This window comes from Branchiostoma belcheri, unplaced genomic scaffold (genome assembly GCF_001625305.1).
Source record: "Branchiostoma belcheri isolate BF01 breed outbred unplaced genomic scaffold, Haploidv18h27 scaffold15, whole genome shotgun sequence".
Taxonomy (NCBI): Eukaryota; Metazoa; Chordata; class Leptocardii; order Amphioxiformes; family Branchiostomatidae; genus Branchiostoma; species Branchiostoma belcheri.
Window position 1 is genome coordinate 1,276,943 of NW_017802935.1, and position 14,658 is coordinate 1,291,600.

The 14,658-nt window shown below is 39.9% G+C and overlaps 1 protein-coding gene across 1 annotated transcript in view; it reads left to right on the forward strand.

The window, feature by feature from the left end:
* LOC109465175 (laminin subunit alpha-2-like) overlaps window positions 1-14,658 on the forward strand; it is a 95,871-nt gene that overhangs the window by 13,195 nt on the left and 68,018 nt on the right. The window contains 2 exon segments of the mRNA XM_019762320.1: window positions 3,522-3,802; window positions 13,519-13,761. Coding sequence (XP_019617879.1) covers window positions 3,522-3,802; window positions 13,519-13,761 — 524 coding nt within the window.

The following is a 14,658-nucleotide window of genomic DNA, read 5'->3' on the forward strand; positions in this document are numbered from 1 at the left end:
TTGGTGTGGATATTGGAAACGATTTTATGTTTTGTACTGTTTCTGATAGAATATGTGAGTGAGTTGCAAAAAGGGTAACATTTACAAAGCAAATGTGAATTTCCCCCTGGAAGTGAACTCGGTGGTGGCTAAACTCCCTGTATTCTCAGTATTCTCCTTATTTGGGCAAATTTTACTATTTTTCAAACCACATTGAAAGTCTCAGTGTGCAAAATACCTGGTTGCCCAGTTCTCCCGGGCAACCAAATTTTACTTGGGGCAACCTATTTTTGAACCCACTAGCCTAGTGTGCTAGAGTACCTGAATTTTAAGAATGCCCCCCCCCCCACGAAATCATGCCCACTTGGCTTGCACCATTGTAGTAACTGGCAGATGCTTTTTAATATTAGGTATTAATGGCTAAATTACTAGTATCAGTTAAATTACTAAAGGCTATTAGAAATATTGTCAATATATCAATTTCCCCAAATACTTAATTTGGAGAAATTAGTAACTTGTAGGTGGGGCAACCTAAAATTCTGATGGGCAACTTTATTTTTGCCATTCTGATTATTTCAACAGTACTGAGTCTGCTAGAGACTAGCTAGGGCCTGGACAGACTTGAGGAATGTAGGAACCTTGCCCTTTCAGCCCTGCGTAGTTTCAGATGTTATAATTTTTGTTTTTTATAAAATTACTTTTAAAATTACTTTCCCAACTATTTTTTTAGATTTTGTAATTTTTCAGCCCACATTGTTCAAATCTAGTCTGCTAGAGACTAGCTAGACCTCAACCAGGTTGAGGAATGTCAGAACCTTGCCCTTTCAGCCCTGCGTAGTTTCAGATGTCACCAGTCAGGTCAGGAGCCACAAATAAATCTTCACAAACCTGTAACAAAGGACCACTTCTCCCGCCAGCTATGTCAATACCCTACTCCTAATTCTATTCCTCCAACAAAATACTAAAAGCGGGTTAATATGATTCTGAAAGAGCACAGGCAGGGCTCAAAATTCAGTTTTGGAAATACATGTAGCTGCACTGGTGCATCCAACCTAAGAAATTAGGTGCACAAAAATTTTTTTGGGTGCACCATATAAAACAAAACATAATTACAGATCTTACTGCTTCTCCTCTGAGGTTGAATCTGAAATGGAAGCTAACTTCAAAATCTTAAACTGGTAATACGACAAAGGTTTTATTATTTTTCTGACACTTGGATGCCAAGAATATCTTGTATACTATTGTATATTTGATATGTACAAAAATACCTACAAAAACATTTGGGTGCACTGAAAAAAATTGGGTGTACAACTCCAAATTTGGGTGGACTAAGGTGCACATGCACCCACCAGTATTTTGAGCCCTGTCTGCAACAAAATGTAAAAGCCGGTTGATATGATTTTGAAAGAGCCCAGGGTCTGGGAAGGAAAAAAGAATAGAGTAAGGCTTCCGTATTTGTCCTACCAGCATTCCAGTGATGTTTTTCCACATCAGTGGCGTTTTCTAATTCCCAACTCCACGTGTTTATTTTACTCAAATAACAAACTGGCCAACCTTTTTTTCTCAGAATCCTTGTTTTATGACTTTTTGTTTCGTGACTTTTTCGTTGTTCTGTAAAATTTTTGCCACCAAAAATCAACAAGAATTTGCTCCTTGATTTTTACTGTTACTACATTTTTGGTACATAGGTGGAAATGTCAATGCAAGCTGAAAGTGAATTTTCCCTCCCCTACTGCAATGTTTTCACAGATAAACACATGAAGTTGTTTGCTATTGTTGGGAATGATATACTGGTCGTTGTTTCCACCTTTTGTCAAGAACAGAAAAGATATAAAAAACAAAACATTTCACTGCCTTTAATTTTATCGTGTGTTTCACCAGTTAAAATGTCTGAAAAGCTTTGAAAATGTCTGAAAACAGGCCCAAAATCTGCTTGGATGGAGACAACATAGAAGTTCCCAACTGTACCTGTTTATCCCACTCTGTCATGTACCTCATTAGCCAGTATCTCTACATGCATCAGTAGTCACTAACCAGGCCACAATTACACGCCTCAGCTGGTACATTGTAGGAGGTAACAGAGATGATATCTGGGGCTTTCCATCTTATCTCTAGAGGTGTTGGTACCTCAGGGGGGCAAACCTTACTCTCCAAGCAGAGGTTTGGGTTTAGGGTTATTTTTGGCGTGTTTTTAGACTTTTTTTATCAGGGTTTCTTTTTTGCACTGGAATTTTTCTTTGGGTGAAACAAAAATTCCAGTGCAAAAAACAAACCCTGATAAGAAAGTCTTACTTTAAAACACGCCAAAAATAACCCTAAACCCAAACCTCTGCTTGGAGAGTAGGCAAACCTGTTATAATAGAAAAACTATGTGAATTTATCTCCAGATGCTTTAAAAATAGAGAAGAAATCTTCAAGACCTAGGTTAGATAGAATATATTCTCTTGTAGTTCCTAAGACATTTACATTATTCTTTTATCATATTCTATGTACTAATACTATTACTACACATGTATGTTACTCAGTATGATATACATGTAACATCACACTCTGATCATCATCATGTACATGCATTTAGCCCCATGGGCATGGACATGGAAATAAAGATTCAAGATAATTAGTAGTATAGCCAGGAACCATTCTTTACTGACAGTGGATAACAGCTTATTTAGAGATGATTATAGATAATGATAGACCATTAGGACCACCCATGGTGCTTTGTGGTTAGAGGTACATCCCTGGAGTAGACAGACTTTCTATAGTAGACATTTGACAAATAGACTGTGTAAAGTTCATTGTCATTGTCAATGATATGCCAGGGGAGTTGCAACCCATGTGTGTGTACAGATGTGAATGAGTGCGTATGTGAAATTATTAGATTTTCTCCCCTCTGATTTCTTATGCATGTCATGCAATTGTGGAATCACTTCATAGAATTTTTCATGTCCAGCATTGTTATCGCTGGTTAGGGAAATCTACAGATTGTGAATGTTCTGAAAGATGAAATATACAAGTATACAAATATAAAAGGATTTATCCTTAAACTTGACCATACACATTCCTAGACGTACATTGTACATGAATATTTGTATGTAAGTTTAGCCTACTGAAGGAGAGAGTGGTTTCATTCAAATCAATAAATATTTGGTATCCTAATCAGCACTATAAAGTATAATGTCAATGAACATTTCACCACTTCCAGGTCTGTTTCCACTGATTTTCAACCTTGTGGCAAACGCTAAGATCACGGCAAACTTTATGTGCGGCCTGAACGGACCGGAGAACCTACACTCACTCACTCACACTCACTATCCAGTTTATCGTCTTTTGTTTATCGTCTACAGAGATATAAATTATGATACATTTTACCACTTCCGTTTCTCTTCCCTCTGATTTTCAACCTCACCACGAATGCTAAGATCACGGCCAAAGCAACCTGCGGTCTGAACGGACTGGAAAACTACTACAAAAGTGTTATAATAAACAATAATAATACAAGAAATGTAGTACAAAGTTTTAATGATGCATTTTACCACTTCCAGGTCTGTTTCCGCTGATTTTCAACCTCGCCACGAACGCTAAGATCACTGCCAACGCGACATGCGGACTGAACGGACCCGAGAACTACTGCAAGCTTGTGGAGCACGTGCCGGGAGAGCCCTTCCCCCAGGACCCCCAGTGCAGCGTCTGCGACGACAACGACCCGTACCTGCGACATCCCATCGAGAACGCCATCGACGGGACCAACAGCTGGTGGCAGAGCCCCACCATCTCTCAGGGAAGGCAGTATAACTGGGTTACTATCACTCTGGATCTCGGGCAGGTTGGTATAATTGTAGTTGTTTCTTCTTCTTCTCCTCCTCCAAACATAGAAGCCTTTAGAAGGTCAATGACCTGGACCAGTGGTCAGTCACCATGGTAATTGGTGCTGTAGTAGACACCCTGTGGTGTCGGGTTACATTATGTAGCAAGCTGCAGTACAACTGGGTCACCATCACACTGGATCTGGGACAGGTTGGTATTATTGTTCGGTCATCCTTCTTCTTCGGTCATCCTAGTCACCAGGTGTAGCAGGAGAAGTTCAGATCTTTGTAAACCAGTTTCAGATTCTACCAGTTTCTTGAGAGTTGTGGTAGGACGACTGATCCTCCTTTTTGCTTCCGGAGTCCACTTACCTGCCAGAAAGAAAATACATTGACTTTGTGCAGCTTCTCCAGAGACATAACTCATAAGGTTAATGACCTGGACCAGATGGCTGTCACCATGGTGACTGGTGCTGTAGCCGAGACCCTGTGGTGTTGGGTTACATTATGTAGCAAGTGGCAGGACTGAGTTTGAGGGGCTGGCCACCATATCTACGCATTCGCTTTGCAAATGTTACCTTTCTAGTTTGTTAATTTGTATATTCATTTGCCACAGGGCCAGGTCAGAACATTCAGACAGCACATGAAAGCCTTATTTGTTGATCTCTGAACTTTAACCCTGTACAGGTACAGGACAGCTGTTACCATCCATGTCCATTATGTTCATTCAGAGAGAGACAAAACTCATTTCATTTCAGTCCTAATATAGTATTGACCCCCCCCCCCGCTATAGAATATTTGCTATAAATTGTATAATATTTTAGAATGTAAACCAAATTTGCCAAAAAATGTATAAAATGTCATCGTTAAAGTTTTTCCGAATTTAAGAAATATCACAAAACACAGTAGAGACCCTGACATGGGTAGTATTAAGGACACCACCATATATGGATTAGAGCCAGGAAACCTGAACCCTGCAGTGGTATTTTGGATAGACAGACATGACACAGCTAGCATGCAAGGCAGCTACTGTAGATGCATTTACTTTTGTGGTGGGTTTATTTTTGCCATTCCCTGTGTTCCCTTAGATGTGAAACCAAAAATAAGTTTCGTATTTCTATTGCACTGTAAAGTTGTTTTTACCATGAACTTCAAGTACCACAGAAACCTCATTTCTCCTCATACAGTGAAATGAAACCACCTCGAAAGTAAATGCATTTACGGTAAGCTTAAAATGGGACAGTCCAAGTTGGAAAGGGATGTTTTTTTGAACCTATTTGAAAGAAAAACATGTGTATTTATTTCATTTACTGACAAAGAGTGAGCAAAGAGTTGCTCGTTGTTGAAAAGTACATCTCTCATGCTATTTTTACGCCTCGTGTTTTTGTAACTGAAAATTTTAACCCTCAGATCTGAGGGTGGCTGGCTCTAGTCTGGAAAATATCAGCTGGGGTTTGTGAGGGAGGTGCTAAACTCCAGGCACTACAAAATATTTTCTCCTCACAAATCTTCTTAGGGATCAATTACAGCGATAGATATCAAGGTATGAAAGAACTCTTCCCCAGTAAGTTGAAACTGAAGTTAACTGTGGAATAGTTAAAGAAGGATGTTATGATATTTATAGTTATCTGTGCTGTTATCAAGCTTGGATGTAAGCAGACGTAGGAGGAGACAAATATTTTGTTAGCAAAGCCAGTGGAGTGCTTCCTCCAACTGGGTCTGTCTAGACTACAAGGTTACAGAGAAGCTGGACTACATGTACTACAAAGGGAAAAGTAAAGACAGCAGTGGAACTAAGCAAAAGAATAAACATAGTAGTAGGATCTGACTTTGCTGGAATGTGTGAAGTAGTGATTTGGGTTGGGCTTTGGTCAAACTGCCAGCTGCACCCCCCACCCCCACCCCAATCCTTCCCTTTCCACCACACACCAAAGATACTTTAAACAATGTCTAGAGTTAGAACTTAGATGTTCAAGGGTTTTAAATGGAGTAACAAGTCGATTGGTGTAATGTAGCCGAATACAGGCAGAGGTTTTGGGGGCAAAATCATGACAGTATCCAGGGGACCAATTTGATACTGTCTGGCTAACCTATCGTACACTGTGAAGACATGATTTCGCCCCCAAAACATCTACTTGGAGATTACATGTCTTGGCGCTGTTTTGTCTCTGGTTTCACACATGGAATGAGCCAAGGTCTTTGTTCCCAAACATCGGATTGACAGAAAAGTCCAAAACTATATTACCTCAGCGATTAATATCTCTATAATATAATGTCGTTCAAAACTGATTTTCTTCATGTTTGTTGTTAGACATACTTGTAAGCTAGACTTAGAAGCTCACGTGTACCAGTGTTCAACTGTACAGTTTTTATTTCAGTAAAATTAGGCCAAATTTATACTATCTGGCCTGTTGCATGCTGTATGTCTATCAGATAATATCAAGATTGTGCTGGAAAACACTTGCTTCAAGATTACAATTACATGTCTTGTCGCTGTTTTGTCTCTGGTTGCACACATGGAATGAGCCAAGGTCATTCTCAAACATCAGATTGACAGGAAGTTATTTCCACAACAATGTGGCTTCCTCTTTATCACAGGAAAGCTGGACTACCACAGTGACACTTGTTATTTTCCAGAGGAAAGAAAAATCAGAAATTTCATACTTAATGTGGTGGTTCGAGTTCTCATTTTGTCCTGTGACTCCACAATCGTGACAACATCCAGGAGCCTAATGTCTTAACATGTACTGTTACTATTTTGCCCCCCCCCTAAAAAAATACATTTGCTTTAAGATTACATGTCTTGCCGCTGTTTTGTCTTTTGTTGCACACATGGAATGAGCCAAGGTCGTGTCCCAAACATCGGATTGACAGAAAAGTTCAAAACTATATTACCTGAGCGATTAATATCTCTATAATACAATGTCGTTCAAAACTGATTTTACTTCATGTTTGTTGGTAGACATACTTGTAAGCTCAAGTGTGCCAGTGTCCAACGGTACAGTTTTTATTTCAGTAAAATTAGTTGCATGCTGTATGTCTATCAGATAATGTCAAGATTGTGCTGGAACGCACTTGCTTCAAGATCACATGTCTTGGCACTGTTTTGTCATGTACTGTAGGAAAGAGACAAATATTTTGTTAGCAAAGCCAGTGGAGTCATTCCTCCAACTGGGATGTCTAGACTAACAGACTACAAGGTTACAGAGAAGCTAGACTGCCACAAAGGGAAAAGTCAAGACAGCAGTGAAACTAAGCAAAAGAATGAACATAGTAGTAGGATCTGACCTTGCTGGAATGTGTAAAGTAGTGATTGGGGTTGAGCTTTGGTCATTTCCGCCTGCACCCCCCACCCCCACCCGAATCCTTCCCTTTCCACCACACACCAAAGATACTTAAAACAATGTCTAGAGTTAGATGTTCAAGGGTTTTAAATGGAGTAACAAGTTGATTGGTGTAATGTAGCCGAGTACAGGCAGATGTTTTGGGGGCAAAATCATGACAGTATCCAGGGGACCAATTTGATACTGTCTGGCTAATCTATCGTACACTGTCAAGACATGATTTCGCCCCCCAAAACATCTACTTGGAGGTTACATGTCTTGGCGCTGTTTTGTTTTTGGTTGCACACATGGAATGAGCCAGGGTCTTTGTTCCCAAACATCGGATTGACAGAAAAGTCCAAAACTATATTACCCCAGCGATAAATATCTCTATAATATAATGTCGTTCAAGACTGATTTTCTTCATGTTTGTTGTTAGACATACTTGTAAGCTAGACTTAGAAGCTCACGTGTACCAGTGTCCAACGGTACAGTTTTTGTTTCAGTAAAATTAGGCCAAATTTATACTGTCTGGCCTGTTGCATGCTGTATGTCTATTAGATAATGTCATTGACAAGATTGTGCAGGAAAACACTTGCTTCGAGATTACATGTCCTGGCGCTGTTTTGTCTTTGGCTGCACACATGGAATGAGCCAAGGTCATTCTCAAACATTGGATTGACAGGAAGTTATTTCCACAACAATGTGGCTTCCTCTTTATCACAGGAAAGCTGGACTACCACAGTGACACTTGTTATTTTCCAGAGGAAAGAAAAATCAGAAATTTCATACTTGATGTGGTGGTTCAAGTTCTGACATTTTGACCTGTGATTCCACAATTGTGACAACATCCAGGGGCCTAATGTCTTAACATGTACTGTTACTATTTTGCCCCCCCCCCCTAAAAAAATACATTTGCTTTAAGATTACATGTCTTGGCACTGTTTTGTCTTTGGTTGCACACACGGAATGAGCCAAGGTCATCGGATTGACAGGAAACTATTTCCACAACAATGTGACTTCCCCCTTATCATACCTAGATATCTCCTACATCTGATGTGTGTAAGCAACCAAGCTGTTACTGAAAAATTCACCAAAATAAACATTTCATTCTTTCTAAACAGTAACGTTACCGCCATTTGACCATAGAATCGTTACATATATATTAGTTTTGTAGCTGTAGTTTTGTAGCTGTTTTTGTAGCTGTAGTTTTGTAGCTATTTTGTTGGGTTCATTAATTTGATTGTAATGCATGTACATTGAAGACTTTTTACAGCAACTAAGGTATGGTTGCATCAATGAAGACTATATTTTCATAGCAGCCGAAGCGTGGAATCATTTTTGTAGAATCATAGTATGTTACGTGTATGTTGATTTCCTTTTTAAAATTAAAATTAAAATCTAGAAGACCTCAGAAAAGCACCCTTATCATACACTGAACATTTTCATATGCAATCCAGTACAAACACAAGATACAAGGTACCTGTATTTCTGTAACATTTAATGATGTGTAAAGGTTAGAAGGTGGCCTTAAAGCTACAGACGACTTCATGGGTTAGGTCAAGCGTCTTTGTTGTTGACACACAGATACACGTGACAGTGACCACCCAAGTATCTGAACATTTAGTGTATGGGATGAACAGTGTGTAGACAAGGCACTAGGCTGCAGAAGGAACTGGTTTACATACAGTCAAACTGGCCCAAAAAGACTGCTCTGGCAGATAATATAAAACCTTGTTTATGTGTCACTGCCACTGTAGATTCTTATTAATGATGATGATTGTGTATCTAAGGGACCACGAAAACTGGTAATGTTGGCACCTTGATGCATATGTAGAGGTGGTCACAAGTACATGTTTGAGTTTGACTGTATCCCTCATTATACAACCAAAAAGGTTTAATAGTATACATCTCTCTTTTTAACCTCCTTGGTACAAGCAATGTGAATTTGTACCATGTTTCCAAATCCAAACACCTATATCATGAATTTTGCATACCAGTTGTCCAGCATAGATTCAGTAGACTCCCATCCTGGCAGATGGCACAAGAGAGACCTGGCCAGAAGTTAGCTCACAAATTTCAGCCAATATAACAGGAGTGGGAAATCTGTCCTGGCAGGTCCTGAAAGACGTCACATAGGCGGCTTAGTCCTGAATACCCGAGCACAGGACCGTGACCAATCTGTTGTATAGAACCCTGTAGTTGGTTAACTAAAGGACTGCAGTGGGTAGTGTGTACAGCATTGTTTGTGCATTGTGGGCTTGACCCTAGGGGTTTAAAATTGTCTGCGGGTCGCAGCTATTTAGTGATGAGTGTAGCAATGTGGAGCACAGGAAAAACTGAAGCATTTGTTCACACGGATGCTTTGAACTGCAACAGATGTTGACTTTGAGTTGTTAAGAACTTGGAAGTAGACTTTTATTCCAAAAATGCTGACCCTTTCTTTTGTGTAAGATGCACTAACCTGAATTAATAATTACCTATCATCATCAGATATAACATATCTCCCAAAGTGTAGGAATAGCATACTCGTACATGGTAGAAGATTTAACCATATTACCTTCGTGATTATGATCTCTATTTGTCATTCAAAACTCTTTTTGTTTTCACTGTGTGTGCTCTTAGACATGCAAAGCTTTTGTACTTAAGTTATAACTAATACAAGAGTTCCACGATCTCATACCTTCGCCAAATGATGTTAACCCTTGCGGTTGACGAATTATACAATTTTAATGATTGATTTCGCAAATAAGAGCGTCATTTGCATGGATTACATCAGTTGATCATATTCTCTACCCAATGGCAGCCTTATCTTAACAAAATAGGCTATTCTAGCACTTCCTCATAAATTATGCAAATGAGTTCATAATGTGAATAAATTATCTTCATTGATGTTCACCTTCACTTAACTTCCAAATACGGCAAGTATGAAATTCCCAGCAATTACAACTATGAAATTATAACAATTTTCCATTAATTATGTAAATTAGGTCTTCATTTACATAATCTATATCCTCAGATGTTTTTCTAGTTCTCAATTACATGTCACAAGTGTTTCAAAGTCCTATAATCGAACGAAGCAGATTTATAGAATGTCCTCATTAATTATGCAAATTAGCTCCTGATTTGCATAATTGTCATCTGATTATGTCAAGTATCACTTCAGCTACCTACAGTACCGTTCGCGTTATAGTTACCCTAACGGCCGTTACTAACGCGTTTCTTTTCCGTTACTTTTCCGTTACTTTTCCGTAAGTTTTCCGTAACTTTTGCGTAAGTTTTCCGTTACTTTTCCGTTACTTTTCCGTTAGACTTCTGCATTCATATGCAGGCCGCGGTAACATCACAGAATAATGGGAGGAGTACTAATTTACCTCATGCGGGGCGGGAAATTACCGATACACACCGCTGGAACAGCGGAAGGAACGTTGATCTAGCCTGCATTTTACTATATTGTAACGTTTAAAACGTTTTACGATCACCGGCGCAATTCAATTAGATAGACATTTTCTTTTGTCACTGTTGCCCAGGCAAGCGTTTCTATAGTTTGTCAACTTTGTTTTGCTGTTTTTCTCTGTTAACTTATTTTACCACCGAATAAGCAAACCTAGATGATCTGAAGTTATAAATGCCCCGGTCCGCCGTACATAATAGGCGGCGGGCGTGAGGTACGTTAGGGATGTGCGAAAACATCGCGGAAAATTCCTATAACACTCGAAAAAAGGCAGCATATTTACACGTGCCCACCAACATTTTTATGGCTAATTATTGACCAGTTTTGGGGAGTTTTGTTATGTCCTTGGAGTTTTGTTTAGAGTGGGACGGAAAGCCGTGCCGCCACTCCGACTCCATGCACTTCCGTGTTACATTACGTTGTATGTGACCAACAAAATTACGCCAAAGGCACCACAAATCCACATGTACATATATTTTTTTCCCCGAAAATTCTTTTGAGTACGCATTTCGTCACTAGGATGTTGCTAATTAGTCGTAGAAATAAGGTAGAAACCAGCGTAAATGTGGCTCTCTCGAGATCCAGCTCTCTGCATTTCGCGCGGAAGGGCGCCCCAGCATGCAACGGGCTTCGTTCTAGCCAATCACAGCGCAGGTCATCTAAGGTGAACCAATCAGAGCGTAGCTACTTGCATATTATAATGAGCATGCTGCTTCACATGCCGGCGACCGGCCCTGAGTGCGCAGGAAATGTGTTTTGCAACTATATTTTTACGGGGATTTTCTGACGTTTGACGCTGACTTTGGCACGATATGATCGCACTACCGTGTACACGCTACCGTAGGCGGCAAATAAGTGGTCATTTTTATATAATCGTCGAGAAATTTTGGCGTTATGCACCCGGAAGTGAGCCGATCTCAGTTTGCGTTCACTCGATTTTTGACAGTTTCCCCCCTCAAAATAAGAAACAAAACTACCGCTATTAAATAGAACCATGTATTACAATTATCATTTCAACATGATAGATCTATTATATATTCCTTTATTAACTATGATATCATCATGGTTGTGGAAAGTCCTCAGCTGGCGAACCGAGTCCTTGCGCCGGGAGTGACGGTACATTTTACCGTGAGTATTAAAGCCGCGTAGTACTAGTAAGCCGCGCGCCTTACAAAAATTATAATAATTTTTCTTTTGTGTCAAAAACCGCCGTGAATTTAAGGCATGAGTTACCGATTTATATTTCTTCTACGGCAGATATTTCTTGTTTCGTCACGTCCCATGACGTCCTGTGAGAGCGGTAGGCCGCCGCTGGTACAAAATGTACAAGACATCGTCTGCCCACTGCTACACTTTGTTGACATACATTGTATTACACAACGTAATTTTCCGCTAGAAATAACTATAGAATAGCATTAAAAGATAGCACAATTCGCTTCACACAGTCGACACATGGATAAACCACAAAAGTTATTTTACGAATCACATGTACACTTGCCTCTGGTGCTGTTATTTTTCAAGGGGCAACATCGCAACACATTAGCGGACGCCCCAGGAGGTGGCAAATTGCTATTGTCTTGTCGGCGCGCAAAACAAACATGAAATCCGACCCTATCACATTAACGCAAACGGTAACGCGTTAGAAATAATTTCTGACGATTTTCTAACCATTTTCTGACGAAAATCTAACCAAATACTGACGATTTTCTAACCATTTTCTGACGAAAAAATAACTCGTTAGTAACGGGGTACCCGGTTAACTATAACGCGAACGGTACTGTACATACCAAAAATCATGACAATCCGTCAACCGGTTCTTGAGTTATCAACCTTCGGAGATTTTTCAAGAAACGCTCTTGCAGTTCCAGAACAAGCTGCTAGGGGGCCCAAACTCATGTCACTTCTTCCCCACCTCAAGAGCTATCTACCAACCAAAATTCGTGACCCTAGCATGTCCAGATCGCGAGATATCAAAACCGGAAGTTCTGCTGCAGTACCAACAAAAGCCGCCAGGGGGCCCAGAATCTAATCATTTCTAGGTCTCATCAAGACCTACCCACCTACCAAGTTTCATGACAATACATATTAAGCTTCTTGAGTTATGCTGTTCACAAACAGACAGACAGACAAACAGACAAACAGACAAACGCTACTGAAAACATAACCTTCTTGGCGAAGGTAATAAGTTAGTCAGGCACAAGTGTACCAGTACTAGATACGGGAGGGAAGCAGCTCTTGGCCTGGCATTGTCTAGTTACATGTACTTAATGTTGATAATATACATGCGAGTGCTGAAAGGTGGAGAGTTACAGAAGATTACGACATATTCTCCCATGTCATGTTTCCTTCCTACAGCAGCATTAGGAGCTGACCTGTAGGAAGTTAGAGGGGAAACATCTGTATGTTCTGTCTGAGCCACAGGAAACTGCTGTGGGGAAAGAGCAGGGGGGTCTCCTGTGTTATGTTTGGGCTGGTGTGTGTCAGTGTGTTGTTTTGTGTCCATGATATTGTACAAAACTGACTGTTAAAGGTTTGGTGGAAAAAAAATCTTCAGAATCTGTGTGTGATAGATACACAGGAAACTGCTGTTTTGGCTGATGTGTGCTAGTGCGTTGTTTATGTCAGTAATGTTGTACTGAACTGGCTTTAAAAGGTTTGCTAAAAAAAAAGATGTTTTGTCTGAGACACAGGAAAATTATGGGCAGTAAATCGCCTGCACTTCAGTTATGACCCAATGAACTTCAACTGAACTGAGAAACTAACCTACTCCGTGAAGTTAACTGGGTCTTAGCTAAAGTGCAATGAGCTGCAATTCATTGTTTTGAGAGACATCTACCTTAAGGGAGCAGTACTGCAGGCTGTTGCTGCAGGTTGCTGGAGAGCACAACTTCTGCTTGTGGCAACACCTTGCCATTGGACTCTGAGCACTAAAAATTCTAATTTCTTGCATCATTTCTAGATCTTCCAAGTTGCTTACGTGATCATCAAGACCGCCATCACCCCTCGGCCTGGTAACTGGATCTTGGAGCGATCTTTGGACGGCGTAAACTTCCGCCCGTGGCAGTACTTCGCCGTCTCGGACTCGGAGTGTTACCAGAACTACAACATCACGCCGACCATCGGGACACCACAGTTCACGCAGGACGACGAGGTCATCTGTACGTCCTTCTACTCCAGGTTCCCACCGTTCGAGAATGGAGAGGTATCTATTATGTTGTTTTTAATAGTTTATTTATTTATTTGCAAAAGTCAAACATAATCACAAGAGGGATAAAAATGAAACACATAGTACATGAAGCTTGAGCATGAAGTGCCTATACTAAGCCCTCCCCCTTTAAACTAACTCATGATCATTATGAGTCATAATGAAATCATAATAGAATACAGTTGTAAAACATATATAAAAGCAGCAGAAGTATTAAAAAATTCTTTAAAATATGCAATACAATGGTTTGCAAATCAAACAGCTAACCATCTCGTAATGGCATCTTTTAACAGGCTTTAATGGCCATGTCCATTTTTAAAATGAAATGTAAGAATTGGCCTGACCTCTGACCCCTCCATGCCAACATATAGGACTGGACAATGACAATGACTGGACTGGACAATGATGTATTTTTTGTTATTATTACTATTTATTACTGTTATTGGTTAATTACTGTGTTTTCGTTATTATCATTGCCATTATAATTTATTTATTGTTTTCGTTATTATCATTGCCATTATAATTATTTATTGTATAATTTTTGTATGCTAATGTTATTATTTGTATGTGATTGTTGTATTGTGCTGTGTTATACAGGGCCCCGTTGAAAAGCAGTGCCATCACTGAATTGGGTTACCCTGTATAAAAATGACGGAAAATAAATAAAATAAATAAATGAATTGGGACCTCAAACGGCTCAGTCTCTGCCCTGATCACGACACCGCAACATTGTCATGAGTGAGGCAACAGCAATTTTTAAATGAAAAGCAAACTATTACGGTGAAATCGGCTCATTTGAGTTCAGCCAAATGGCCGTAGGGTCATCTCCTACGTCATTGGGAAAGTCATAATATGGTCTAGTGACGTTGACCAATCATAAGGCTCCATTCCACA